Raw genomic sequence first — 25,859 nt, forward strand, 5'->3', positions numbered from 1 at the left:
CTTAGGGTACTTTCACATTAGCGTTTTTCCTTTTCCGGCATAGAGTTCCGTCACAGGGGCTCTGTACCGGAAAAGAACTGATCAGGCATATCCCCATGCATTCTGAATGGAGAGTAATCCGTTCAGGATGTCTTCAGTTCAGTTATTTTGACTGATCAGGCAAAAGAGAAAACCGTAGCATGCTACGGTTTTATCTACGGTGAAAAAAAACTGAAGACTTGCCTGAATGCTGGATCCGGCGTTTTCCTGATGACACCGGAAAAACGGATCCGGTATTGCAATGCATTTTTCAGACTGATCAGGATCCTGATCAGTCCGAAAAAATGACATCCGTTTGCCTGATCAGGCAGTCAGTTCAGGCAACGGAACTGCCTGCCGGAATCAAACAACGCAAGTGTGAAAGTACCCTTATCAAACCAACCAGTGTAATGTAGGACTGGCTTAGGGTACTTTCACCCTTGCGTTGTTTGATTCTGGCAGGCAGGTCCGTTGCCTGAACTGCCTGCCTGATCAAGCATTTTTCTGACTGATCAGGATCCTGATCAGTCAGAAAAATGCATTGCAATACCGGATCCGTTTTTCCGGTGTCATCAGGCAAAACGGATCAGGTATATATATATTTTTTTTCTCATTTTTAAAGGTCTGTGCAGTCGCAGACCGGAATGCCAGATCCGGCACTAATACATTCCTATGAAAAAAAATCCCGGATCCGGCCTTCAGGCAAGTCTTCAGTTTTTTTCGCCGGAGATAAAACCGTAGCATGCTACGTTTTTCTCTTTTGACTGAACTAAAAGACACCCTGAACGGATTACTCTCCATTCAGAATGCATGGGGATATGCCTGATCAGTTATTTTCCGGTATAGAGCCCCTGTGACGGAACTCTATGCCGGAAAAGAAAAACGCTAATGTGAAAGTAGCCTTAGTTGCAACTAGAGATGAGCAAATTTTGAAATTCGTTCGGTGGTTAAAAGGTGAATTGCGTTATGGATTCTGTTACCACGGACCATAACGCAATTTTATGATGGAATGCCTTTAGAGGCATTCCGTAATTTATTCCGTCATAATAGAAGTCTATGAGCTGCAAAACGGATCTGTTCAGTTTCCGTTGCACAGGGGAATCCTCTCCTGCATAACGGAAACGGGACAGATCCGTTTTGCCGCCTATAGACTTCTATTATGACAGAATGCCTCTAAAGGCATTCCGTCAAACAACTGCGTTATGGTCTGTGGTAACGGAATCCATAACGCAATTCACCTTTTACCACCAAACGAAGTGTAAACTAATTTCATAGTTGCAACCAATAAGATTCCACCTTTCATTTTTGACAGCTCCTTTGAAAAATGAAAGGTGGAATCTGATTGGTTGCGATGGGCAACTAAGCCAGTTCTACTTTACACCAGTTTGATAAATATTCCCCCACGAGTCTACAATACTGAGTTTTTTTTCACAATATTGTAATTTCCTCCAGTTTAGTGGTGACTGGATCTCCTTACATCATGGTAAATGGTCACAGAAAGAGAAAGAGATCCGGTCTCCAGAGGCCAGTGATTGGCTGCAGCAATGTCAAACCAGACGTTTACAGCAAGGGAGTCCAGCTGAGCATCACCGGTCTGGAGAAGGACAGGAAGCAGGTAAGTAATCTTCCTTTTACAGGTCCGGCCACGTCGGCCTTATGGGTAGAAACAGTACTCCGCTGATCACATTTTGTATTCACTACATGATGAAAACAAGAACTCGGAAACCAAAGTTTGTGTTGCTTTTTCTTTATCAAAAAAATTGTACAAAAACCACTACTCTCAGCACTACTACTGGTAAATAGCTTTGGAATATACAAGGTAGCAGGCAGTTTGCCAGCTGTAAAATCTAAAGCTACAGCCACCATCAGTCCCCACTGAAGGTAACATCCACCTTTTAATACCTCAGCATTTTTACAGCCAACGTTCTGTGCAGATACATTTCCTAAGGAGTCCAGCAACCACTAGGGGGAGCTAACTGCATATCATTTTGTTATAAATGTATACAGGAAGCCCTTATAGTAGTTGCAGTCAGCTACAGGATAGCTGATAAGTGTATGAATGGTAGGGGCCTACCACTGGATCACCACTGGTCCCAAGCCTCACCCTTCTGTTTCTCCTCACTGTGGAGCTCTACTAAGCTGTGTCTGTGAGTCCTATAGACATTGAATAGAACAGTGTGCATGCATGCCATTGCCGTATTCAAACTCCTCACAGCAGCCGTGCATTGAAGAGCCACGGGAAGTCGGAACCTATTCTAGGGTCTCTTGTAAGGTAGATGGTGCAGAGCTTTGGATCATCTTTTTTTACTGAAATGGATGCACAATTCTGAGTATATAGTAGTATAGCGCTTTTGTATACAAGCCTTTGTTTTACCACTGTGTAAAAACTGGTTATTTTATAGCAACATACAAATATGTAATGAAAAAAGCTCCATAGAAACATTTCTAAAATGTCCGGTGCCTACTAGTAGACAGAGAGGTCAAGTAGACAAAGCTATAAGTGCAGCCCCACAATCCTGAGTAAGAGTACAACACACGTGCATCACCATCTTTATAAGGTTACTAGGCAGTAAATTTCTTGGGATGGTAGCGCCGTTCAAACTCTGCCACATCAAATTTCCTTTTGCATCCCTGGTAATTCATGTAGCGGATTTTCCCAAAAACAGCTCTTTCAGCCCATCCCTGGTCATGGATTCCACAAATAGACCACATACAACCTGCAGAAGAGAAGAGGTTACCGACTTATGTCAGAAATAGGGAATATATCAACAAAAATGGCTCATGAAATTAATTAGTAGAAACATATTGTAGGGGATTTACTAAGCTACATGTTAGCAGTTTTCTGAGCCTCATTCACTAAGAATGCTTAAAAAGGGGTTGTTTCCTGAAAAATATTCTACAGTTTTCAAACCAGCACCTGGATCTGAATACTTTTGTAATTGCATGTACGGTAATTAATAATTTAGCATAGCCACTGAGTTATTCAATAAAATGCACCTGTATAGCGCCACCTGCTGTTTGTTTCTCTCCTCCCCCTCTCCCGTCATTTCTTAGTCCGGTTCACTGAGATGGCCGCACATGCTCAGTTTCATCTTTCAGCTGGCTCCTGAGCTGTGATAGGGAGAGCATGGACACTCCCACTGAGCTCCCAGCTTGATATAAATCTAGCAGAGCAATGAATGGGGAGATCTCTGGATCCATGTCAGGTGCAAGGCTGGTTCTAGCTTTGTTAGAAAGAGGTTGTCATGTTCTGTATGATCGCAAAAACAAATGCAATCGCACTCTGCCCTGCCTTTATGCTGGATGTTGAATAATTCATTGGTGTACATTGTGGCCAAAGCGTAATAAGCCACGTCAAGGTCACCTCTGAGTGGTCCCTAACGCTATTTCCTACCTGTTATGGGCCATGACAGCCACACAAAGTCCAGGGAGTGTAGGTACATTGTGTGGCTGTCATGGCCCATAACAGGTAGGAACTAGTGTTAGGGACCACTCATGAAGGCGACCTTGACGTGGTGAGTGGCCTATTACGCTTTGGCCAAAATGGAGTGCTGAAGGTTGCTGATCCCTGGTCTAAACCAAGGGTCTTTTCACATGGGCAGATTTCTGCCTGTAACAAGCTCTGATCAATGATACAGACAGGCAGATAATCCACTGACTGAACGGCTGCAGGAACAGTCATTAGAGCGTTTGTGCAGCCAATCCCTAGTTTATGTGGAGCAGTGTGCTGGCTTGTCAGCTGATCGCTGGGCACCTTTAGGCCTGAGGCCTCTTGCACACAGCCATTGTGCTCCAGTGGCCGTATTGCGGGCCGCATACGGCCGTTCCGCAATACATGAGGCACCGGCTGTATGCATCCTGCATCATGGATGTGGACCCATTCACTCGAATGGGTCCACAAATCCAGAGATGCGGTGCGGAACAGTTCCAATCCATGCTTCCGTTCTGCAGAAAATAGAACTTGTTCTATCTTTTTTCGGAGCGGATGGATCACAGACCCATTCAAGTTGAATTGGTCTGGATCAGTTCTGGCCTCCGCCCGGACGTTGCCCGTGCATTGGGGACCGCAAATTGCAGTCCCAAATGCACAGAACGGAAACACAACAGCCATGTGCAAGAGGCCTTATTCACTAAGTGTTCTCCATGGACAGCACACATACCCATTGATTTTAATGTGTATTTACACATTAGTGAATCTCCATGGTCTGTGGGGCTTTGGTTACTTAATGTAAGCACGCCCTACTTTTTTTCATGGATCCCTCACACCCATTATAGTCTATGGATCCATGAAAAAAAAAAAAAACACTGACAACACGGATGGCATTCGCGTTTCATGGACTGTTGCTAGGAAATGTTCGAAATACGGGAGGACACATGGAGGGCAAAAAACAGACACATGGACCAAACACTGACCATCTTGTCGCTAAGGTCATCACAAACATGTGAATGTGGCCTTACCTGGGGCAATGATTAGGAACGACTGCTCACAATTGTTCCTGATCACGTTCTCATAAAAGGCCCTTGAAGTGTACCTAAACTTTAAGAACAAGGCCTTATTCACACAGTCAGTGTTTGGTCAGCGATTTCCATCAGTGATTTTAAGACAAAAATCAGATGTGGCTCTAAACATGGAACAGGTGCAAATTTCTCCATTATACCTTAGCTCTGTGTAGCCTTTACGCCTGGTTTTGGCTAAAAATCACTGATTTGTGAATAAGGCCTAAGCCTAACTCCACGTTCACAGGGGTTGCTTTTATAGACTTTTTTTTAATTTTTTTTTTATTACTCCAATCTGCATCATTGGAGGGGCACATGACCAGATCAGTCAATTAAAGGGCATCCGTCAGCAGATTTGTACCCATGAAACCAGTTGACTTATTGGATGTGTGCTCGGCAGCTGAAGGCATCTGTGTTGGTCCCATGTTCATATGTGCCTGCATTTGCATACATTAAAGGAGCTGCAGGAATATCTGGCAAGTACTGGCTGTGTGGTACATGTGACAACAATCTCCTGTATTCTTCATATGTCTGGGCTATGGGGCAGAGTGGCTAGACTAAAGCCTTTTCTTACGAAGAAAAACATCCAAGCCAGGCTACATTTTGCAAAAACACATCTGAAGTCTCCCAAAAGCATGTGGGAAAAGGTGTTCTGGTCTGATGAAACCAAGGTTGAACTTTTTGGCCATAATTCCAAAAGATATGTTTGGCGCAAAAACAACACTGCGCATCACCAAAAGAACACCATACCCACAGTGAAGCATGGTGGTGGCAGTATCATGTTTTGGGGCTGTTTTTCTTCAGCTGGAACTGGGGCTTTAGTTAAGCTAGAGGGAATTATGAACAGTTCTACATCAGGATATAACATAATACATCAGGACATATCATGACAAGGTGAACATCTCAATATACAGTACTAGTCAAGGATATATATGATAAAGGGGGCTTAGGGTACATACCTTGGATTCCCATGTATGCCTTTGATCCCCATATGGGTTAATACCCCCCTTAATTTGGAAGATACAGATCAGGGAACAACTGGTTTGGGAATTTCTAGGTGGACGCATCTCGAGCATAGATACATTTCTGTGCCTTTAGAGAAATGTATCTACCCCTATAGAAATGGGGTTCTCAAAAAAACGCATCTTAAGAAACGCTTCTCAAAAAGCGCATCTAAAACGCAACAAGAAATGCAGGTGCGTTTTTTTGGAAGGTGATGCGGTTTTGGATGGAGAGAGTCGGCCCCTTTTTAGTGAGGAGATCTCCTCATAATATTCCTTGGGGTTTATGGAGGAGGAGGGAAAGAAAAAGTAAGAGAAAACTTATGAAAAAGTAGTAGATATACTCCCCATACAGAGGAATGATTATAAATAATAGAAATGAAAAGAATAAGCTAAATAAGAGCTAAAGAGGAAGGTGAAGGGAAGGAGATGCTCAATTAACAAAAAACGCATTAAAAACGCAAATGCGTTTTTTTTGAGTTTCTCTTCCCTAGCTATGATCCTTTGATTGGCCACCTCTCCTTTGCCTAGATTTATCTACCAGGAAATAACAAAAAGGTGGAGAAGAAATGTAACCAATTGCAAATGAACCAATGTGTTTTCATGTTTAGTTCTTAATTTTAGATTTGATTTTTTACAGTTAATTGGGCTGTCACATTTTTGTAGAATTTCCTATTGAACCATGTGAAAACAACTAATTATATATATATATATATTTAATACAAATCCATGCCGGGTTTTAGGTGGGTTGTTGGAAACCACACAGTATAAAAGAAGGGGGTAGTTAGATCTCATATCAAAGCCACTGAGGAAGAAGGTGACGCCTCGAAAACACATCTGTCCGGTTTGGAGAGGAATAACGACCCACCTAAACTCGTATGAAGTTCATCTAAGAATACCGCTGTTTACTATATGGTACCTTTGTCTTGGTCTTTACACTTGCAGAAGCTGGAAAAACGAACTTTGATTGATATGCAAATGAGCACTCGCAAGTGCCCAGGCTGCCCTGCCTTTTTTCATTGTTCCCCCGCCCCAGCCTCTGCAAATGCCCGTCCTCCTATACCCTTGCGTCATCCTAAGGTCCGGCCGAGATCCTGCGACTGTGCACTGCCTCACCGGGCCGGAGCATGCGCACTGCGATGCCCATTGTTGGCACGGCATCACTTTAACTACTGCGCATGCTCCAGCGAACAGCGCAAAACCAACCGTTTGACGGAGCATGCGCAGTAGTTAAAGCGATGCCGTGCAGCCAATGGGCATCGCAGTGCGCATGCTCTGGCCCAGTGAGGCAGTGCACAGTCGCGGGTTCTCGGCTGGACCTTAGGATGACGCAAGGGAACAATGAAAAAAGGCAGGGCAGCCTGGGCACTTACACACTGAACGCCGCCCCTGGGCACTTGCGATCGCTCATTTGCATATCAATCAAAGTTCGTTTTTCCAGCTTCTGCAAGTCTTAAAAACAAAGACAAAAGGTACCATTACATTAGTGTATAGGTGTGCTATAGGACAATGTAAGCGCTGTATATGGCCATATGGAGGTGACAGACTCCCTTTAACTAATGTATATGTAAGTCCTGATGAGTTTTATAAGGTTTTTTTTTCTTTCATTACTCGAATAACCCCCTTTAAGCCTCAGTCACACATCAGTGTTTCACGGACGTGTGCTGTACGTGTTCTCCACAATAGCACACGTCCCCATTCATTTTAATGTGTGTATTTAGAAATCAGTGTTTTAGCGCGGTCTCTGGGTCCGTTTTTGAGCACGGATGCATGCTCTATTTTGTCCGTGTTCACGGATCCATCACGCTCATTATAGTCTATGGGTCCATGAAAGCCACGGATGCCATCCGTGTTTCATGGATCATTGGGAAGGGATGCTTTGAAAAAAAAAAAAATTCAGCTGTGCAGGGTCAGTGAAACATGGATGGCACGCGGACCAAACACGGATCCTTCGCTGACAGCTTCACAGATGCATCACAAGCGGATCTTTAGCCCCTTGAATGCGGCTCTTACAGGTGACCTGTGTGGCGGCGCTGCTAAGATTTGTAACTTTGCTACTGTCGCTCCGCTAAGTGCAGCTGCCCATGGAGTCCTGGGCGCGTGCGCGGTCCGGACTAATATGGAAAGGAGGGCCCCCCCCGGCGGCGTCCGCTCTGCCTGCCTCTTTAAGAGACTTGACGAGCAGTGGCTGTGAGTGAGCGTGCCGCGTCTGTCTGACGTTTCCACAGCTCCGCCCACAGAACAGAGAAGAACCAGCGGCAGCCAGCCACAGCCCACAGACTCTGCCAGGGAAGGCCCGCAGCCCGCCGCCCACACACAGAAGACTTAAGGACTGGGACAGGAGGCAGCCAAGTTCCAACAGTTACTGGTAGGTTGGTTAGTTATAACAACTTAGTTGCTGGATCCCCTTCCCACCATCTCACCTGTCCCAGTAGTGCCAGCCAGTGTACTGTAACTAGCCTGCCCTGGTTCTGTTTTTTGGACTGGACTAGAGAAATGTGCATTGGATTGGGGGGGGTCATGTGAGAGATGTCTGTGCATGTGCTGGCACAGCTGGAGAAATGTTCCATGGGGCCGCAGCTGCCCTGGTTCTGTTTAGACTGGAGAAATGTGAATTGGGGGGGGGGGGGGGAGCCATGAGAGAGATGTGACAGAACCAGGGCGGCCCCATGGCACATTTCTCCAGCAGTACCAGCACATGCACAGACATCTCTCTCATGATCATGAGTCATTCGAACCGCTATTAAAACAGACATATCAGGAGTGGTGACAAGTCCTCCAAGTTATATGGCTCCCACCACTGACACTCTCGACCACCTGCCATGCGACTTCATACACTTAAATGTATATATATTTTTTAAGTTTCATGCACAGTGGGGTAGATGGGTGCTCCACAGATCATGGGATGGACTATCCCAGCAATATACCATACACTCACAAGGCGAGAATATCATTTCAAGTGACAGAACCACTCAGACATAATCAAGCAGCACAACAGATACAGTAGTATTTCTGTACTCACCTACATAGCCGTTTGGATCACGCCCATCCAACTGAAAACGGTCATTAAGATAAATGGCAAAGCGTAATCCTTCTTCTGGCGAACTGGTCCACTCAAGGATTTTCTTAGCCCAGTACATCCGCAAGAAGCCGTGCATCTTGCCCTCATGCACCATCTGTAACTGAGTCAAGGTGAGGACAGTACAAAGTGTTCATTTTAGGGCTGAACCTTCTCAATTTTGTATACAAAATAATGAAAACACTGCTGTTTTCAGAACCATTGCGGTCTATAGGTCTATTCACATGAATCCGTGAATAACGGATGTCCAGAAATAGGACGTGTCCTATTTTTGGCAGTTTTGACGGCCAGACAGATCCCATTAAAATCAACTGGCACATTTTTATAAGGAGTTGACAGATCATCTGTTTAAATGTTGTTAAAATTGGTACATGAGCGTAGAAGGATCTTTCAGGGGAGCGTGAGGCAACAGAACCTGATCACATTGGGAGCGTCAGGTCCTGCTGCCTCCAGTGAGGAGCAAGTGTTCCCGTGTGCGCGTATTGAGGAGAGTATTATTTTTTTGTCAGTACTACCAGGGTTAGGTGGGTGCATTACATATAAAGGACCATTTTATATACTGGCGGCAAAAAGTGGGAGTATTATTTACACTGGGGGGTTATAGGGGGATTAGCACTGTGTGTACAAATCAGGAAACAGCAATTCCATGTCCTGCTTTGTTCCTAGCAATTATGTGAACCCAGGAAACCCAGATCGGCTCTGCAGCGAGATTGAACAGCCTTGCACAACTTCTCTGGGGGGGGGGGGGGTGTATTCCCCCAAACGTGAACTAGATACTCCCCTATATCAAGGTGATTGTTATGGAAAGGAGACATCATTTAAATAAAAGTGTTTTAGATGCAGTTTTTGCTAAAAAAAAAAAATAAGTAAAATAAAATTGAAAAGACGCGACAAACTATTTTCCTTGGTAAAAAAAAAATAAAGAGCAAAGTATAATCAAACATGAGAGCAAAAAAAGTGTTAAAAAACTGAAAAAAGTTAATGCTCTCAAAGATACGTGTAGTAAAAAATGGAAAATGAGTCTGGACAGGAAAGATAGGCAAGTGACCCGGTATTGAACTGGTTAACCTATTTCCCCACAAACATTACATTTTCCGAATTATATTTAATATTAAAAAATATGAAATGAAGTTAATAAATACACTTTAAAATAACTGAAACAAAAGATATGTCCAGTACCTGAGCCGCGTTCCACAGCGGGTCGTGCGTCTTTCCACTCTCCAGCTGCTCCAGAGTGTACAGGTGAGTCCGCTTGTCCTTTGCATGATCCTTCAGTGTATTCTTGGCCCAGTCATACGCACCTTGTCAAAATCAAGTGTTTTAGGCACAGTACTTTTAAGGAAAGTCTGCACAATACAATTAACTATTCTCCCAGTAGGTTAGAGTATGAGAGGTGGGGCTTGCACCCATTTATGGGGTATCCTGTGGATATGCCATAATGCTTAAGGTGAGAGCACTGCTTTAAGTCCCTTTACAAGTACAAACACTTTATCTACTACTGAACCTAGTTTACAGCCTGCATTTAAAATGCTCTGCCTATTACAGTCCAGTAACATCTTAGCTGAGCTCCTATAAAGCATTGTTTTGAGCGCTACATCAGGTTATGCTGTAGTCCCTGGAGTTAAGTCCCCACTTTCAGAATGAAAATTGTTATTTTAAAAGGGGTTATCCCACTTCTCATTTTCATACTTACCTGCTGCCAGCACTTCCTGGATTTTGGCTGGGAGCGGGCTTTATCTTGATTGAAGTCTTGTCCCGGCCGGGCCGCGCGCTGGACTGAATGCGCACGCCGCCGCGCATGCGCCATGGTGACTTATTCCTGGCCAGTATAGTACAGAGCCGATGTGTGTTCGCGGCTCTGTACTATTCTGGCCAGGAAGAAGTCACCATTGTGCGTGCGCGTTCAGGGCAGCGAGCGGCCCGGCTGGGAGAAAAGAAAGAGTCTTCTGCGCAAGCACGGCCACCAGGATTCCGGAGAAGAATGGTGGCCGTAACCAGGTGAGACCGAATGACAACAATGAGGTAAGTGGGGATGAATTTTCTCCTAAACGGTGGGAATTGGTTATTAAAATATATTTACAAAAATGATCACTGTCAAATCAGATTTACAGTGATCATTATGATGGGATAACCCCTTTAAGCTAGTCGCAGACATTGAGGCAGTAGGGCATGCTGGGAAAATGGAGCTTAGTCTGCAGAATTGTGGATATAGCTGTGGATGAGCGTAGTCTATAAAATACGATGTAACTCCAAGCGGTGGCCTCCTCCTTGGCCTGTGATGTCATGTCCATTGGGCCTTTTGTAGTTCAATTACATTCAAGTGAAAGGGACTGAACTGCAATACCAAACACAGCCACTATACAATGTACAGCACTGTACTTGGTATACCACGAAGAGGCCCAAACAGCTGCTCAGTGGGCTCCCAAGAGTCAGACCTCCACCCATCAGATATTGATGGCTTATCCTGATGACAGGACATCAATATTTAAAGGGGTTATCCCATTAGAACAATGTATATCCTATCAACAGAAGGGACAAGTGTCTGATCGGTGGGCACTGGGGATCCTGCCGCTCCATTGTAATTGGAGGGGGGGATGGGGGGAGCACCTGTTCTTGTGATCGGTTGGCATCAGATCTCTGCCGACTAGACACTTGTCCTTTATCCAAGGTGATAGAGAACAAGTTATTGTAATGGGCCAACCCCTTTAAATCACTGTATATGTAGATTCTACAAAAACTCAAAATGGGCTTAAAAATGAACAATTTAACCAATATGGTTGTGTTACAAACAGGTTCTGCACAGACACATGTAACAAGCCTAGAAATAAGTAGAAAAATGCTGAAATGTTTGTACATTACACCATGACCGACTATTTCTATAGCTGTGTGCCATTTATAGTCCAGATCATAATATCCACTTGGACAGCAAATATGGCATAGGCAGGGAGTGCCAGTCTACATATCCCCCGATACCGGCATGGCATAAAATACTGCACTAGGCTGGCATGTGATGGAGTATACTAGTATACAAAAGCTCTATACATGTGATGGAAATGTCACACACCCGTACAGGAGAGGGATGAGGTGGTGCGACGTTCTGTGTGATACAAGTAAATCCATACCTTCCACTTTGTCATAGTTCTTGTTGTAGTAACAATAGTTGTCGGCCAGCTCTCTCCTCACTACAGCCTCCTCCACAAAGCTGTCCACCGACTCCTTGTACTTGCTCCGATACTTCTGCACCTCCAGGATTGCTCGCTGCACAGACAGCTGACCTGAGATGTACATGGATTCATTGACAGTGAGTCATGGGCTGCAAACTGCTTGCGCCCATTAGATGTGTCTAATTGTCCATCAGTAATACATTATATATTGTGAGGAGCAGGAGATTTTGTACAGGACATTACTCATGAAGGCCATGCCATGTTTAACCCTTTCATGACCAAGGGTCATTGATGCCCCAATGTCCAGGTCAAAATTTTCAAATCTGACATGCGTCACTTTATGTGGTAATAGCTTTGGAACACTTTTACTTATCCATGCCATTCTGAGATTGTTTTCTCGTGACACATTGTACTTCATGATAGTCATATATTTGAGTCAATATATTTCACCTTTATTTAGGAAAAAATCCCAAATTTACAAAAAATGTGGAAAAATTCACAATTTTCCAAATTTCAATTTCTCTGCTTCTAAAACAGAAAGTGATACCTAATAAAATATTTATTACTTAACATTCCCCATATGTCTATTTTATGTTGGCATCTTTTTGGAAATGTCATTTTATTTTTTTAGGACGTTAGAAGGCTTAGAAGTTTAGAAGCAATTCTTATAATTTTTATGAAAATTTCCAAAACCCACTTTTTAAAGGACCAGTTCAGGTCTGAAGTCACTTTGTGGGGCTTACATAGTGGAAACCCCCATAAATGACCCCATTGTAGAAACTACACCCCTCAAGTTACTCAAAACTGATTTTAAAAACTTTGTTAACCCTTTAGGCGTTCCACAAGAATTAAAGGAAAATGGAGATGAAATTTCACAATTTCACATTTTTGGCAGATTTTCCATTTTATATATTTTTTTTCTTTAACACATTGAGAGTTAACAGCCAAACAAAACTCATAATTTATTACCCTGATTCCGCGGTTTACATAAACACCCCACATGTGGTCGTAAACTGCTGTACGGGCACACGGCAGGCGCAGAAGGAAAGGAATGCCATATGGTTTTTGGAAGGTAAATTGTGCTGGATTGGTTTTCTGAACGCCATATGTTTTTTATTTTTGTGCCGATCGTCTTGTGCAGGGGCTCGTTTTTTGCAGAAAGTGTTGAGGTTTTTATTGGTACCATTTTTGGGTACATAGGATTTTTTGATCATTCATTATTACACTTTATGTGGCAAGGTGACCCAAAAATTGACTGTTTTGGAACAGTTTTCATTTATTTATTTTTACAGCGTTCATCTGAGGAGTTAGGTCATGTGATAGTTTTATAGAGAAGATCGTTACGGACGTGGCAATACCTAATATGTATACTTTTTCTTATTTATTTAAGTTTTACACGATAATAGCATTTTTGAAACCCAAAAAATGATGTTTGTGTCTCTATAGTCTGAGAGCCATAGCTTTTTTATTTTTTGGGCGATTGTCTTAATTAGGGTATCATTTTTTGCGGGACGAGGTGACGGTTTGATTGGTACAATTTTGGGGGTCATACGCCTTTTTGATCGCTTGCTGTTGCACTTTTTGTGATGTAAGGTGACAAATATAGCTTTTTTGGCACAGTTTTTTTAATTTTAATTTTATGGTGTTTATCGGACGGGGTCTATCATGTGATATATTTATAGAGATGGTCGTTACGGATGCGGCGACACCTAATATGTGTATTTTATTTAATTTTTTCATTTTTTTTATAGGAAAAGGCAATTTCTTTTTTCTAATTTACATTTTTATTTATTTATTTATTTTTACTTTTATTATTTTCACTTTTTTTTTATCAGTTCCCTCTTGGATCTTGAAGATCCAGTGGGGCTGATAGTTGTACTATACTTTGCAATGCTCTTGCATTGCAAAGTATAGTACTTCCAGATTGCCTGTAGGTGGCAGCACTGGACGCCTTTGCCATGGCAACCAGACGCTTTTGCAAAGCGTCCGGTTGTCATGGCAACCATCGGGTGCTGCAATCACAGCGCTGCAGCCCCGATGGTGGAGAGAGGGAGCTCCCTCCCTCTGTTAACCCCATGGATGCCGCAACCGCGGCATCTATAGGGGTTACAGGAGAGTGTCAGCATAGAGCTGACACTCTCTGCTGATGGCGGCGGCTCAGTAATTGAGCCGCCGCCATCGCACACAGCAGGGGGATCGGGGGGGCAGCGCATGAAAGAGGGGGGTTCCGGGAGGCTGCCCATAATATCGAGGGAGGCTGGGGCAGGAGGGGCGGCTTGAAAATTAATGCAGGGGGCGGGGAGGCGGCGGACCGCATAAGTGCAGGAGATGGGCACAGATCAGCGGGGCACAGATGAGGGGCACAGATGAGGGGGCACAGATCTGCACTAAGTGCTTGGAGGGGCACAGATCGGGGGGCATGAGTTACACTATCTGCTTTCAGACTCTGATCTGCAGAGCGCAGATCAGAGCCTGAAACCGGCATTTTAACACTGCCGCGATCCGATTGGTTAGTCTGCACAGACTAACCAATCGGATCGATTGCCGGCAAGGGGCCACTCTGATTGGTCCCTTGCCGGCATTACTGCACTGTATGCTGTCCGTGACAGCATACAGGGCAGGGGCAGAAGCTTTAATCCAAGCGCTTTGCAGCGCTTGGATTAAAGAGCTGCCAGAACGTTTATATACGTGGTAGCTGCACGGGGTATGTGCAGCTATCACGTATATATACAGATTGCAGACGTGAAGGGGTTAACATTGACAGATACTTCCCACTTGGACCCTTACCTACTGTATATAGGCACATGCACACAATGTCCATACAATGCGGCAGACTGACTAATACTGACTGCATCAGATTTATCAAAGTGGCTGATGCTGGATGACAAATTAGGTGCATCTTTTGGGTGTAAAACACATAGTAATTGTGGTTCAAAACATGTATGACAGTTTTTTGGCACAAATTAAGCCAGAACTCCATTTAGCTCAGTAAATCTTCCCCACAGGATAGCCTGTACAGTATCTGACAAAAGTGAGTACACCCCTTACAATTTTGTAAATATTTTATTCTATCTTATCATGGTAAAACACTGAAGATCTGACACTTTGATACAATGTAAGGTAGTCAGTGTACAGCTTGTATAACAGTGTAAATTTGGTGTGCCCTCAAAACTAACTCAACACACAGCCATTAATGTCTAAACCGCTGACAACAAAAGTGAGTACATCCCTAAGTGAAAAATGACCAAATTGTGCCCAATTAGCCCTTTTCCCTCCAAGGTGTCTTGTGACTCGTTAGTGCTACAAGATCTCAGGTGTGTTAAATTTGGTGTTATCGCTCTTACTGGTCACTGGAAGTTGAACATGACACCTCATGGCAAAGAACTCTCTGAGGATCTGAAAAAATGAATTGTTGCCCTACATAAAGATGGCCTAGGGCTAGGCTATAGGAAGATTGCCAACACCCTGAAACTGAGCTGCAGCATGGTGGCCAAGACCATACAGCGGTTTAACAAAATAGGTTCCACTCAGAACAGGCCTCGCCATGGTCGACCAAATAAGTGGAGCGCACGTGCTCAGCGTCATATCTAGAGGTTGTCTTTTCAAAATAGACGCAAGAGTGCTGCCAGGATTGCTACAGAGGTTAAAGGGGTGGGGAGGGTCAGCCTGTCAGTGCTTAGATCATAAACCACACACTGCATCAAATTGGTCGTCCCAGAAGGAAGCCTCTTCTAAAAGATGATGCACAAGAGAGGCCACAAATAGTTTGCTTGGTTCAGATGGCGTCAAGCGTCTGTGGCAGCAACCAGGTGAGTAGTACAAAGACAAGTGTGTCTTGCCTATAGGCAAGCATGGTGGTGGGAGTGTCATGATTTGGGGCTGCATAAGTGCTGCTGGCCCTGGGGAGCTACAGTTCATTGAGGGAACCATGAATGCCAACTGTGACATACTGAAGCAGAGCATGGTCCCCTCCCTTTGGAAACTGGGCCGCAGGGCAGTATTGCAACATGATAACCCCAAACACACCGACTACTGCCTTGCTAAGGAAACTGAGAATAAAGGTACTGGACCAGCAAAGCTTATATCCAGACCTAAACCCTAGAGCATCTGTGGGGCATTCTCAAATGGAGGAGTGCAAGGTCTCTAACATCCACTAGCTCCCTGATGGCGTCATGGAGGAGTGGAAGAGGATTCCAGTGGCAACCTGTGAAGCTCTAGTGAACTCCATGCCCAAGAGAGTGGAAAATAATGGTGACCACACAAAATATTGACACTTTGGCCATCCTCACTTAGGGGTGTACTCACTTTTGTTGTCAGCGGTTTAGACATTAATGGCTGTGTGTTGATTTATTTTGAGGGCACACCAAATTTACACTGTTATACAAGCTGTACACTGACTACTTTCCATTGTATCACAGTGTCATCTCTACAGTGTTGTCCTACGAAAAGATAGAATAAAATATTTACAAAATGTGAGGGGTGGACTCACTTTTGTGAGATTACTGTAGCCCCACACTGTACTCACAATTCTGACGGTTGCTTCCTGAAACAGTCGGCAAGCTTGTCAGTCACCCTAACAGCAGTACTACGGTTACTTTTTCATACACCAGATGACTGTACAGAGCCAGATATTTATACGACACCTCTACAAATGAGCATCACTGCAACAATCTCTATGAAGAACCTGAACGAATAGAGAAGGGCGTTTCCAAAGGTTTCAATTTTGAAGTCGTCAGAAACACGAATAACACATCAGTACAATATATGTAATGTTAAAAGGTTAACCTTTGGTCTAGGGCCCTTGCACACGACCGTATGCCCTCCGAGACACACGGTCCATGAGCGGGACATATTTCCCGGAGCGGCATTGATCATGCGCACGGGAGTACACAGCATCATAGATCACTGTGATACTGTGCACCTTGGGCCGCCCGCAGGGCTATTGTCCTGCACTTATAAGATCATAGGAGTGCGGGACAATAGTCCCACGGGTGGCCCGACGTGCCCAGCATCATTGTAATCTAGGATGCCGTGCTCTCTCCTGCACACAATCAATGCCGCTCCAGAATATATGGCCCGTATGTCTCGGAGGGCATATGGTCGTGTGCAAGGGCCCTAACTCTAAAAGGAAATTGTAAAATGGTGATAACAGGTAAAAATAATGTTGTTTTTTTTTATTGTTAAAGGGAGTGTGTCACCTTCAAAATCAATGTCAAAGTAAGCATTCCACCATATAAGGTTGGTACCTTGACACATACCATACCTTTTCTGTAAAAATCCTGTGTTACCACGACTTTGAAATCTCATGGACTGTCAATCAAACAAGAGGGGGGGGGGGGGGGGGGGTAGTGCTGGGCAATGTTACTGGTGCAGTGATGGTGCACCAAATAGAAGCGTTTACCAGGATTGGAGGACCAGAAGCTTACTTTGACACCAGTTTTGGAGATGACAGGCTCCCTCTAACTTTTCTTAACGCACCAAAATGAAACCATGGAGACAGGCTGCTCAGCGCTCGCCGGTTTGGATTGTTTCGGTCAGAGTTAAAGAACTTGAGTCGTTCGGATATAAATGAGTGGAGCGTGTTCATTCCTGCCTTTGAACCTGGTTTTGCCCATTCTACTTCCTTGACTGTACGATCCACTTCTAAGCTGGCGTAGCATTTATCCCAGTCTATAGGCTGGAGAGGAGAAATATGATGGCACATTAACATCCAGACAATACATATCTCAAGACTTCCTATCCCTTATTGCTCGGTATTAACTAGATATTGTTAGCGTAAGCACTTCATATGTAAGACTAACCTGGACTACTGGGCTTTTCATACATCTTCTAAAAACATGTTTTTAAATCTTAGCTGGTTAATTCTCCAAAAGTGTAGAAAAATACAGGGTGTAAAAATGGTAGAAAGTAATTTTTTTGTTAATTTGAATGGTATGTTGAAGGAGACATGTCATGTTTAATGTGGTATTCAAGTTTCAAATGCCTATCCCCCAACCACTGGACTACAAGATCGGAGGTCCCATGTCGCCATGTGAATGCAGTGGTAGTTGAGTATGGGGGGCAGACTTTAGGTTTTAATTTGCAGTCATGTGGCCCCTATTTGTAGTTCTTTAGTAGTGACCCGTCCAGTGCTCACGATTGATCACACAATCAGGAGGACAGCAGTCCTGTTAGTCCTGCACATGCCATTGGATCTGTTTAATACTATTAGCAGGCTGCTTTTCAAGTAACACACTGTTCACACCGGTCCTGTCTGTGTTGACACCAATTGTCTGGCTTCATCAGCAGCCTGTACATTTGGGTCATTAACAGTGCAGTCATCGCCTCTGTTAAGGAGCTAGCTGCCCTAATAGCACGTTTTGGCAGTGTAAAGGTTGGATGCAACAAATCCTCCCTCGCAATTAAAGGGCAGCAATTGGTTTCCAATGTTGCCTTATTACTGTTAACCAGCTAATTGTTGGTAACAGCATTCCGAGACGTGGTAACGTTCCCAGTCAATAACAAATAGTGGCTGGGTTCGTTCACTGGCATTTAATCGGCATCAGTAGCAATGACTGATTGTGCTGATGTGAACTCTCTGATATTCATCAGTAGCTCGCACTTTCAGTTCACTAACAGTATAGCCATTGCCAGCATCTAAGGGTCAGTCACCCCAGAGTATGCAAAATTGTGTAGAGGGTGGATGGTATAAATCCCCTCACACAATTTAAGCAAAAAATTCACACTCTTCATCCCAGGGCACATATGATAAGCGCCCTGGGTGTTGGCAATTAATAGACTGTAAACAGCCTATTAATACAGCCAGCACGTATTACACCTCCATGGTTATGCGGCAGGGTTTCTGCTGTTCTCACTTGTTCTGGAGTGAGTGACTACACATGTCGCCTCCAATTGATGACAAATACTATCTCTCACAGTGGGCCATAAACTGTGTTTTTAACACCCTAGCAGGTTATTTTGTGTGTTGTCTGTGTTTGTTTATATGAGGATCACAATCTTCAGTGATACTTTTTTACGAATTATCTAATAAAAGTAAAGTATTAATTACACTTGGGCCAAGATAGGTTTCTATTGCCTGTATAGGCATCTGTAAATATGTGTATGATTAACCTTGCCCTGGTCGGTCCTGTATTTAAGGATTAGTTGAGTATCTGCATTACTACTCGGCTCATACTGTATGGGCATTGTACCCTACCATCTCCAGCTGTCCCATTCGCACATTCACTGATTTATCACTTATCCCCTATCCAGTGGATGGAGGATAACTAGCTGGTAGAGAAATACTCTTTAATTATAATATTAAATGAGTAACTAAAACTTTTGTATACAGTTTTGTTAACCTGTCCCTAATGTCCTAATAACACTTTTTGTAATATAGTTTAACAACGTATTTTGGATTTTTATTCCACTTTTCCCCCCTAAAGCGCACATTTCGCTGTGCACTTAAAATCTACTTTTCAGTACACTGCCGACTTCTCAGCAGTGTATAGAGTACACAGCTTCTCAGTGGGGCCACAGAGCAGGCAGTATGGGCGGGAGCGCATATTGCTGCTCCTGCCAGTGCCCCCTGGAGGTTTACTAAACACTGGCATAACATGTGCTATGCCAGGATTAACTGAGCAGAGCGGGCTCTTGTCTGTGCCCGCTTTGCTAAAATTCTGCATGTCAGAGAAGCAGGAGTCTGCTCCGCTCAGCTAATCCTGGCATAGCACATGTGTTGTGTGTTATGCCAGGATTTAATAAACCTCCGGGGGGCAAGGGCAGGAGCAAGAATATGCGCTGCTGCCCGTACTCGCTGCGCTGCGGCCCCATTCTTTAAAATGTCAACTCCGTACACCGCTGTGGGAGGGCCCCCCCCCTGTACAGATATTTGAGGAGGAAAAAAAAAAAAAAAAAAAAAAAAAAAAAAAGGTTATAAAAATACATTAATAAACTATATTACAAAAAGTGTTATTAGGGACAGGTTAACACAAATTTATACAAAAGTTTAGTTAGGCTACTTTCAGACTAGCGTTTTTGCAGGATTCGGCAGGGTTCAGCAAAAACTGATAATACAACCATCTGCATCCGTTATGAACGGATCCGGTTGTATTATCTTTAACATTGCCAAGACGGATTTCTATTGTGTCAGAGAAAACGGATCAGTCCCCATTGTGGGTCATGACGGATCAGTCTTGCTCTGCATCCCAGGACTGAAAGCAAACCCGCAGCATGCTGTGGTTTGCTCTCCGGTATGGGAACGCAACTAAACGGAACGGAATGCATTTTGGAGCACTCCGTTCAGTTCAGTTTTGTCCCCATTGATAATGAATGGGGACAAAACTGAAGCTTTTTTTTTCCGGTATTGAGACCCTATGACAGATCTCAAAACCGGAAAACTAAAACGCTTGTGTGAAAGTAGCCTTACTCTTTAAATATTACCTGCGGGCACTTACTGGTTATTTTTACTTACTGAATTTGCCAACACCAGTACTAACCTCAGCCTTCAAGTTGGATTTGTATGGGTGTGTAATGACAGGCGGAAAATCAGTAAGGAACTGAGAAAGCTGGTCATGAATTTTTCGCCGAATGGTACGAGCTCCATACTCCTGCTTATTGGAGGCAACCCAGCATGGAACAATGTTATGGGCATCCACCTGGAAAGGAACATAATGTTTAAAACCCATAGACCTGAACAAAGAAATATTAGAGTCCACATGGATTTTTTGTGTCTGCATATTGCTGGACTATTGAGCAATCTCAGATTAATATCTAAATGGGTTGTTTTTGATGAGACAACCCATTTCAGATTGGATCCCCAGCCGTGGCCACCTAGAAAGCTGCTGCTGCTGCAGGAGATGTGCTGGGTTACACAACTGCCATTCAGAAGAAAGGCTGTGCCCATGATACATGTACTATTCAAGTCCACCAGATTGGGAGACCCTTTTACAGACCAGCTTCTGGCTCATAAAGGCATAGAGAACACAGAGCCAGATTGTGTTGGAAGCAACCTCGTGGATTACAAATAAAAAGAAGACAACCTCCAAATGAACATCTTGAGAAGTTTTTATCTGTAGCCATATTCAACAAAGACAACCACCAAAATGTTGATCTCCTGGTCAGAAGTGCCCTCCTCATCATAACCAGATATTTCCTTTTAACAGTCAGAAATTCAAAGCCTGTACTAAGACAGTCAACATACCCAACATACAACAGGACTACAAAATCACTGAGGCTTCAGGTCGGTCAACGCTTCCCAGACAGATGATGTCAGAGAAGAGAAGAATTGGCGAAGTGAATATTTTTGCCTGATCCTCTTGTTCTCCTAGGACAGGGATGGCCAACCTGCGGCTCTCCAGCTGTTGCAAAACTACAACTCTCAGCATGCAAAGACTGCTTACAGCTATCAGCCTACAGCAGGGCATGGTGGGAATTGTAGTTTTACAACAGCTGGAGAGCCGCAGGTTGGCCATCCCTGTCCTAGGAGATAAGTCACCACCTGAAGTGTCTGGCAGAACCTTTCTCCCCAAGACATACACATTCGTTTGTTTGAGCTGAACATGATGTAAGTGTATGGGGAGGAGGCGGGAAAGATAGCCGACAGCTACTGAATGTGTATGAATTCACATCTGGCGTTGGGTTATCAATATAGGAAAAGCGGACAAGGTAAAGGTAAAATCTCATAAAAATTCACCTGGACAAGAGGTACATCTTCAGGTAAGCGTTCACAGATATCAGACACCCACTGCAAGGGTACACGCAGAGGAGAAAAGTCAGTCACCACCCCACCAATGCCATGCTCTTTCACAAAGTCTGGGAGAACATCCTTGGCATATCCAATAAGTAAATGGAAAGGAATGTTGAGGCTTTTACAATCCTGAAAACAAAGACAGTCTGGGTGTTTTGAGATGTTCATCTTATTTCCACTTCTAATCCTGATTTCTCTTATACACACACCTCGGCAACTTCTTGCAAGCCCTTTAACATAAAGCCATAGTGTCGAATGGTGGCATCTAAAAACTTCGGGACTAAACAGAAGACAACATGCAGTGGTAGCTTTTGCTTCAGGGCCAGGCGCTGAGCATACAAAAAGGCCCAGTTATCTGAAAGAGATACATGTAGTGATTGTGACAATCTTCTAGAACATTTAACAGTGAAGAAACAGCTCATGCTAGGAGAAACTTGTTCATATCAAAACTAGGGAAAAGTAGAGTAACCAAGGATGATGTCATTTTTCAAAGGGACTGACTGGTTTGATGTGGGTAAATACTCCACTTCTCACAAAATACTTCCTAATAGTCTTACCTTCAACTCTTTGATCTCTCGACATCCAGTATACTATTCCCAAGGCATCATCTTTCAGGTTCTCCTCTGCAGACACTAACCGTACCCTCTTCTTGCTAAATTTAAAGTCAGACACAGAGGTGGCAACACTTAGACGAGACTTCTTCACTGCCTCTAAGAGACCTCCATCCACATCAACATCTTTTTTCTCTTGCAGCTTCTTCTTCTTTACATCGACTTCTGAGGTCTCACTGCTACTTGCATCAGATATTACTTTAGACTTGTTCTTATGTTCTTGGGGATTTCTTTTTCCTTGGCTTTTGGTGGCAGTAAACGATTTTGTCTTGGAGTCATCTTCCTGGCTCGTGTCAGACTTCTCATTTCCAGACCCTTCACTTTTTCTCTTTGGAGCCCTTGCCTTCTGAGACATGGTTCTGGTTATAGTCAAGGGAAGAATGAGATGCCAGTACCGCAGGATCAGTTTTAAAAGATAGGGCTGGTCTAGGAGAAAATATAAATATATTCATAAGGATAGAAATGATTTACAATATTACAACTTCTATGTCAGTACGCGTATATGATATTTATCTATGCACATGTACAACAGTACAAACAAGCTCTGCACGTGTCCCCCTTGGTGTATATTTATGATTAAATGGTCTGGAACAATTTTTAAAGGTACTGGCAGGTCCACACAACAATCGTGAACAGTCCTGTGGGTTGGGTTGGCACTGAGCACCAGGTTTCCTCCATCTACCCTATCCCTGTAGAGAAGGTCCTAACAGCATCGTACCGGAGGATCAACCAGTTAATGGGGACTTAGCATGTCAAAATGGACAAAAATAATCTTACAGAATTGCCTATTCAGCAATGTCCTGTCATATTGTTATGACTGAAGAAATTACAGCGACAATACTACTGGTTTACAGACATTCTCTACCAGCTTCGTCACCAGTACAGAGGTGTATTTTGTTAATGCAGTGCTCTGAGGGCTGGCTGCAATTTTTCTGATGGGCACTCTGACAGCACAAACTGCACCCGTGTGATGCCGGAGATTCAGCCTTACAGGGCTTTTAGAAGAACTGCGGCCATTCTTAATGGGAGAGGCTCCAATAACAAAACTATAGCAGGGAGTCTGATGAGTGTGAGTGGCAACCTCTTGTAAAAGCCATGGAAGATAGTGAACTCACTATACGCAGTCCCCTGGTGGCACCAATTGCATGTACAATTCCAGTGAGGGACATGCAATGGATATGCCTTTGGATAATTTATTGAATGTACCTTGAGAAATCATGGGTTAAAGGAAAATCCTCTCTGGGGCTCTGTGATGCATGTCGGACAAACAGGAAAATACTACAGGGCACAGAATATATGCTCACAGAGAAGGAGGGGGTTACAAGATGAAAAGCATATGGAATTACAGCCATATATAACTTACATAAAATAAATAGATGGCAGCAAAGTACACTAAGTATAGTGGATGACATATAACACAAACTACAATAATGAATTGTAGTTGAAAGCCATAGCTGAGACAGCATAACATATACACGGCAGATTTATTTTGCCACAAAATCAAGAGCTTTTTACAGTAGCAGCTGAGCAGATGGAATTTAAACAAACCGCAAGAAAGGCTGCCAAAGTTGGACAGCCACTTTAAAGGGTTTTTCTGGTAATAATTATATTTTATGTAATGCCCCCAACCTGCCTCCTGAAAAAGAAGACTCATACTTACCTGCTCCACGCCACTCCGGTCCTCTGCTGTCTCCAGCTTCCAGTCCACATGCTCCACCACTCCAGCAGTGATGTGATGCTTGTGGCCACAGATATCACCACTGAAGCCATTCACCGACTTGTCTGGGATAATAAAAAATCTCAGACATGCCCCTGTAAAATAAAGATGCACGTAATACTTACCTCCTTCTCTGGCGCCGTCGGTCCTGCCATCAATGACATGAAGGTATACGGGACATGACCGCTGCAGTCGCGGTCCTCAGAGGTGTACCACCAAGGGAAGTGACTGACTGCTGCGGTGACGTGCCACATGCCTGCAGGGCATATTTCTAATTGTGTTGGACAACCCCTTTAAAAAAAAAGTAATTCCTCTTATTCAAAGAAATACAACTAAATACACAGGACCTCCTCCATCATCTTGCCTTTTAAATGCAATCACTCAGAGGAGCTGCAGGCATGCAGGGGTTAATGGCTGGAGGGATTTTTAACCCTCTGGATGGAAACAAGAAAGTTCTCATTTAGACAAAAAGCCGAGATGTGAAAATAGTAAAATAAACCGCTGCCGGGTGTGAGTACAGCGCTTGACACAAAGGACGACTTTCCCCCATCCTGAGCAGCATCTGTCCCAGAACATTTACCGAACCCTCCAGTAGTAATCAGGATAATAATAATGCATGGCACGGAGTCCCACTCACCGAGCCCGGTGCTTGCCGTTCACGCGCCTCTTCCTTGTGTAACACTCACACGGACGCGCCGAACACAGCAGCGCATTACATAAGGCGATAGATAGAGAGGTTTCAAGATGACGTCCTGAGCAGCACATTTCCGGAATGTTGTGTGGGCGTACAGCGACACCTGCTGGTCAATGAGAGAAGTGAATCCTGGAGGGTTGGCAGACTCTAGCTATAGACTAGCGTTTCTTGTTATATTATTTAATTTTAGGAGTCTTCACCATTAGGGCTGTGTGGGTTGTCCATGTTAAAAAAAAGGGTTCGCTCCAGACAGGTATGGGCATAAAATAGCAAAATAACATATACTCACCTATCCCCCCCTTCCCTGTGACACTTCTAGCGCCGCCAGTCCACCGCTCCAATCCTCAATGGCTGCAGTGATGACATACCTGTGTAATCCCGGTGAGTGGCCACTGCAGCTGTATACCACTGAGGCCAGTGATTGGCTGCAGCAGTGTTTAGGGTATTTATTTATTTTATGCACCTATATAGCAGGGCAGCGCTTTACAGACATTAGCATCACGCTGTCCCCAGTGAGTCTCTCAATCTAAGTTTCCTATCAGTATGTCTTTGGGATGAGGGAACATCAATGCTGCAGCCAAGAAGATGACATCATGGCTGCAACAATGATTATTTTTGACCTTTTTTTATAACTCAGACAACCAAAAATCCTGGGGGTTGGATTGTTAATGTGAGAACACAGGGCACATGGCATAATGCTTGGCTGGGAGGGGTAGGCTGCACAGGCCCCAATGTACTATCCTCTGGAGGGCACAGACCACGGAGCTCAATCCTCGGGGAGGGAGAAGTGGTAGAGGTGCCACAGACCTCAATGCACTGTATGCAGCTGCCAAATCCTCAGTGGGAAAAAGAGACAACACAACAGCACCCTGCATACCAGATAAAGTACAATAATGCCATAGTCACAAAAATTATTATAGTGCTAATGCTACGCTTATCAAGTAAGATGCTTGGCAAATGCATTTTGTACAAAACCACCTGAGCCCGTCTGCCGAACGCCAAGGCGATCTCTGTAAGACGGGAACCTAACACTAAATACTACCTGTTATGCGTCATAATGGCCACACCAAAGTTAAGGAAGTGTTGGATCCACATTTATGCTGGGTCCAACACTTCCTGAATTTTATGGCGGCCATTATGGCGCATAACAGGTAGTATTTAGTGTTAGGTTCCTGTCTTACAGAGATCGCCTTGACGTTCGGCAGACGGGCTCAGGTGGTTTTGTACAAAACGCATTTGCCAAGCATATTACTTGACAAATAAGCAGGGTGCTGCTGCATTGTCTTTTTTTCTCTATGTTTTTAGCCATGGCAGCGTGCACCTGCGCATAGGGATGTGCTGACTAACCCCC

The 25,859-nt window shown here is 44.0% G+C and overlaps 1 protein-coding gene across 2 annotated transcripts; it reads right to left on the bottom strand.

Annotated features, from left to right (window-relative positions):
* Nucleotides 1–1,391: 1,391 nt before the first annotated feature.
* Nucleotides 1,392–24,535, bottom strand: LOC122934642 (deoxyribodipyrimidine photo-lyase-like). Of its 2 annotated transcripts, none has more exons than XM_044290253.1 (10): nucleotides 24,452–24,535; nucleotides 22,044–22,523; nucleotides 21,696–21,841; nucleotides 21,433–21,615; nucleotides 20,237–20,395; nucleotides 17,238–17,436; nucleotides 11,718–11,870; nucleotides 9,775–9,896; nucleotides 8,539–8,698; nucleotides 1,392–2,735 (listed from the first exon to the last, which is right to left on the bottom strand). In XM_044290253.1, exons 2-10 carry the CDS (start codon nucleotides 22,450–22,452, stop codon nucleotides 2,581–2,583), a joined length of 1,686 nt encoding a protein of 561 aa, XP_044146188.1. In that variant the 5' UTR covers nucleotides 22,453–22,523; nucleotides 24,452–24,535; the 3' UTR covers nucleotides 1,392–2,580. The 2 variants fall into 2 exon arrangements, with proteins under 2 accessions (XP_044146188.1, XP_044146189.1); XM_044290254.1 differs by lacking the exon at nucleotides 24,452–24,535 and adding an exon at nucleotides 23,940–24,049.
* Between the last annotated feature and the right edge of the window lie 1,324 nt (nucleotides 24,536–25,859).

The sequence above is a fragment of the Bufo gargarizans genome, chromosome 4 (assembly GCF_014858855.1).
Source record: "Bufo gargarizans isolate SCDJY-AF-19 chromosome 4, ASM1485885v1, whole genome shotgun sequence".
NCBI classification, from domain to species: Eukaryota; Metazoa; Chordata; class Amphibia; order Anura; family Bufonidae; genus Bufo; species Bufo gargarizans.